Source organism: Nematolebias whitei, chromosome 4 (genome assembly GCF_014905685.2).
Source record: "Nematolebias whitei isolate Nwh7 chromosome 4, NemWhi1, whole genome shotgun sequence".
Lineage (NCBI taxonomy): Eukaryota > Metazoa > Chordata > Actinopteri > Cyprinodontiformes > Rivulidae > Nematolebias > Nematolebias whitei.
Window position 1 is genome coordinate 50220139 of NC_056501.1, and position 3475 is coordinate 50223613.

Genomic DNA, 3475 nt, shown 5'->3' on the forward strand with positions numbered 1-3475 from the left:
CCCATATTTATATATTTTTCCCATATTTATATATTTTTCCCATATTTATATATTTTTCCCATATTTATATATTTTTCCCATATTTATATTTTTCTCATATTTATATTTTTCCCATATTTATATATTTTTCCCATATTTATATTTTTCCCATATTTATATATTTTTCCCATATTTATATTTTTTCCTATATTTATATATTTTTCCCATATTTATATTTTTTCCCATATTTATATTTTTTCCCATATTTATATATTTTTCCTATATTTATAATCCAATTTTTGGCTGAGCTCTGACTATTTCATTCATTCTGACTTGGAAAATATTGAACACTACCATTTTCAGCTGCTAGAGGGCGCTCAAGTAATATGGCAAGCCAAGTGTCTCATTAATAGGTAAAAGGGGTTATTAATGAGCCACTTGGCTTGCCATACCAAGCCACCTTCATCTCTGGAACTCCTGGAGCAAACATCAGACCAACTGCATTTCACTGTGCAGGTGAAACGCAGCTGGTTTCACCGTCAAAGTGCATTTATTAAGGAAAAGTTAAACTGAGACACACCTTTGCTATAATGTCGAGCAAACAAATAATTGTTTTTAAGTGTTAATCTTGTTAAATTCTTGTTAAAGTCCTCCTGTGCACGCTCCATGGCCGCCATTTGGCAGCCAATCAATTTTTGGCACAACACCGGCCCACGTTTCCAGGTGGTCAGTGGTGACGCGTGCAACATATACGGCTGTGCGACGTGTACGGTACCAGCTGCAGTCGATCGTTGCCACAAACTAGAAGTCAATAAACCTTGTCCTTGTTACATTACAACTTTATTTATAAAGCATTTATAACAGTAAAAACAATAAAACAAATAAGTTAAAAACGGTAAAACCAACATGTCAAGCTGAGTTAAAAGTCAAAGAGAGAAAAACGTCTTCAGAGCAGGTGTAAAAACAGGAAGTGATGTCAGATTCAGAGCAGCTTTAAAAACAGGAAGTGACGTTGGATTCAGAGCAGATTTAAAAACAGGAAGTGATGTCTGATTCAGAGCAGCTTTAAAAACAGGAAGTGATGTCAGAGGCAGGTGGTTCCACAGTGAGTGAGAGCGCTCGGTCTCCTCTCAGCTGATCTGACCTGAGAGAGCGTGAGGGAACAGCTGGAGCAGGTCGGACCGAGGCTGTGAGACCATGAAGACATTTGAAATCAAAGAACCTTAAAATTAAATAGTTGAGACATTCAAGAACCTTCTTACTAAAAGGTTTACGTATTAAAATAATTTAGTTGAACATTCTGACCTGGTGTGGATTAGAGAAAACCCACATGTTCCTTCATTTCATCCTGTTAAAGGAACGGTTCAGATCAATCATTAAAACCAAATTTAATTGGACTTTGGTGCTCGTGATGGGTGCACGCACGCCTCTGACCACATGTAAACGTGGATCATGTTGAAAGTGTTGCGGCGTGTTTCAGCGGGACAGGTCGCCTCTTCGAGCCGGCGTGGGGGATGGCGGCCAGCGCTGTGGCTTTTGTCACTCTGGGGAGGAGGAAAACGAAACGAGAGGTGTGCTGCACACGGATAACTCCAAGAAAGTGGCTGCACACTACAAGTGCATGGTAGGGTTGTTGAGCCTGAGTTGAACACGTTTAAAGTACCAGCAGCTGCGTTTCTCAGTCCTCTCCTCTCCAGCTCTTCTCATCGGGGACGGTGCAGCTGACCACGACGTCACGGGCCGAGTTCGGAAACTTTGACGTGAAAACGGTCATCCAGGAGATCAAGAGGGGCAAACGAATGGTGGGGAGAATAAAAACTCTAGTCCGGTGTTTGAGTCTTTACTTCACTGGTTTAATTGGTGTTCCTGTTGTTGTTGTCCTGCAGAAGTGCACGCTGTGCAGCCAGCTGGGTGCCACGATTGGCTGTGAAATTAAGGCGTGTGTGAAGACCTACCACTATCACTGTGGTCTGCAGGACAAGGCCAAGTACATCGAGAACATGGCCCGCGGCATCTACAAGTGAGTACGGACGCACCGATCCACCTGTTTCTTTACTCCCGATCCCTAAATCTGAGTATCGACCGATACCGATCCAGTTCCAATATCATGATCATCATTGATTTTATATGAGGCTGTAATAATCTGCTCTCAAGTACAATTTGTACAAATATATGCATGCATGTCCAAAAAGACAACTTGAGGTAAGTTTTATTAATGTTGGACAAGTTTTAAAGTTAGAATTAAATTCTGTTAACACAAAACATGATTATTTTTATTCCTAGTTTTAAAGTGGATATTAAAGTGATTAATTTAAGTGATTGTTTAAAGTTATTTTATATTTTTTTAAATAAGGGGCAGATATAATAATTTTTTTCCTCTTTCTGCACTCTTTTCATTCAATGTTTTCTTTTGATGAATTTGTTTTTACATTTTGTTTCTTTTAAATGAATGAATAAATGAATTAAAATAAAATGTTAAATGACTTTAAACACCTGTCATAAACCAACAGACATGTTCCTGTTTTTAGTATTTTACATAACTTAATAATTGACTGTTTTTTCAATATATATATAAGTTTCTTGTAATTTTCAATTCCTTTTTCTGATTGTCTACTGTTGTACTGATAGATATCTGCTGCAGGGTAAACTCTTGGCTGCAGCTGCCAATCCTTCGTTTTCTACAACTGATAGTGGTTGGTCATTAATTATGATGAAGTTTAGCAACTTCTCTGTAAACATTTGAGCTCGGTGGTTTCAGCGATGTCTTCTTCTTTTATCCAAAGGACTTCTTCAGTCTGAGGATCTGCAACAGACTCACTCTTATAAATATCACCTTCTCATAGTGGGTCAAGCAGTTTGCTGGTGACATCCAGAACCAGCTGTTCACATGATCAAGGAGGACCATCAGTCTAACAGTTGATCGTTAGTGCTCTAACAACGAGCAGCTAGTTCTGGATGTCACTACGACACTGGTAGGTCCACTATGAGAAGGTGATATTTAGAAGAGTGAGTTTGTTGCAGCTCCTCAGACTGAAGAAGTCCTTTGGATAAAGATGAAACGTTTCAACAAAGAACACCACGTCCAGAGGAGCTGACTCAGCCTTGTTGGATTTATCTACCTTGGATTATTGAGCAGCATGAGATCTACGGTAGTTTTAAGGCTTTATAAACCCTTCATCTGCTCTTAAACACTTCAGAGATGAAAATGATGACGAGATGAATGTACAGTACTGCACAGCTTGTACAGAACACAAAATAAAAAAACAGGTTTAAAAAAAACCCACAATAAAATCAAGCCACAAGAAGTGAACTACAATTTATTTATTTATGCATGTATGTATGGATGGATGGATGTATGTATGTATGGATGTATGGATGTATGGATGTATGTATGTATGTATGTATGTATGGATGGATGGATGTATGGATGGATGTATGTATGGATGGATGTATGGATGGATGTATGTATGTATGTATGGATGGATGGATGTATGTA

General features: G+C 38.5%; 1 protein-coding gene across 1 annotated transcript; it reads left to right on the forward strand.

The window, feature by feature from the left end:
* The first annotated feature begins 1060 nt into the window (after positions 1-1060).
* On the forward strand, positions 1061-2003 carry LOC119408314 (PHD finger protein 6-like). Its single transcript, XM_037675112.1, has 4 exons — positions 1061-1084; positions 1460-1603; positions 1677-1781; positions 1866-2003. Exons 1-4 carry the CDS (start codon positions 1061-1063, stop codon positions 2001-2003), a joined length of 411 nt encoding a protein of 136 aa, XP_037531040.1.
* The last annotated feature ends 1472 nt before the right edge of the window (positions 2004-3475 follow it).

Excerpts from the sequence above, each read along its gene's own strand:
- LOC119408314 (XM_037675112.1), top strand. The coding sequence starts at position 1,061 with ATGTCAGAGGCAGGTGGTTCCACA. Across the intron at positions 1,085-1,459 it reads CAGAGGCAGGTGGTTCCACA|CGGGACAGGTCGCCTCTTCG; the intron begins GTGAGTGAGAGC and ends GGCGTGTTTCAG. Across the intron at positions 1,782-1,865 it reads TCAAGAGGGGCAAACGAATG|AAGTGCACGCTGTGCAGCCA; the intron begins GTGGGGAGAATA and ends GTTGTCCTGCAG.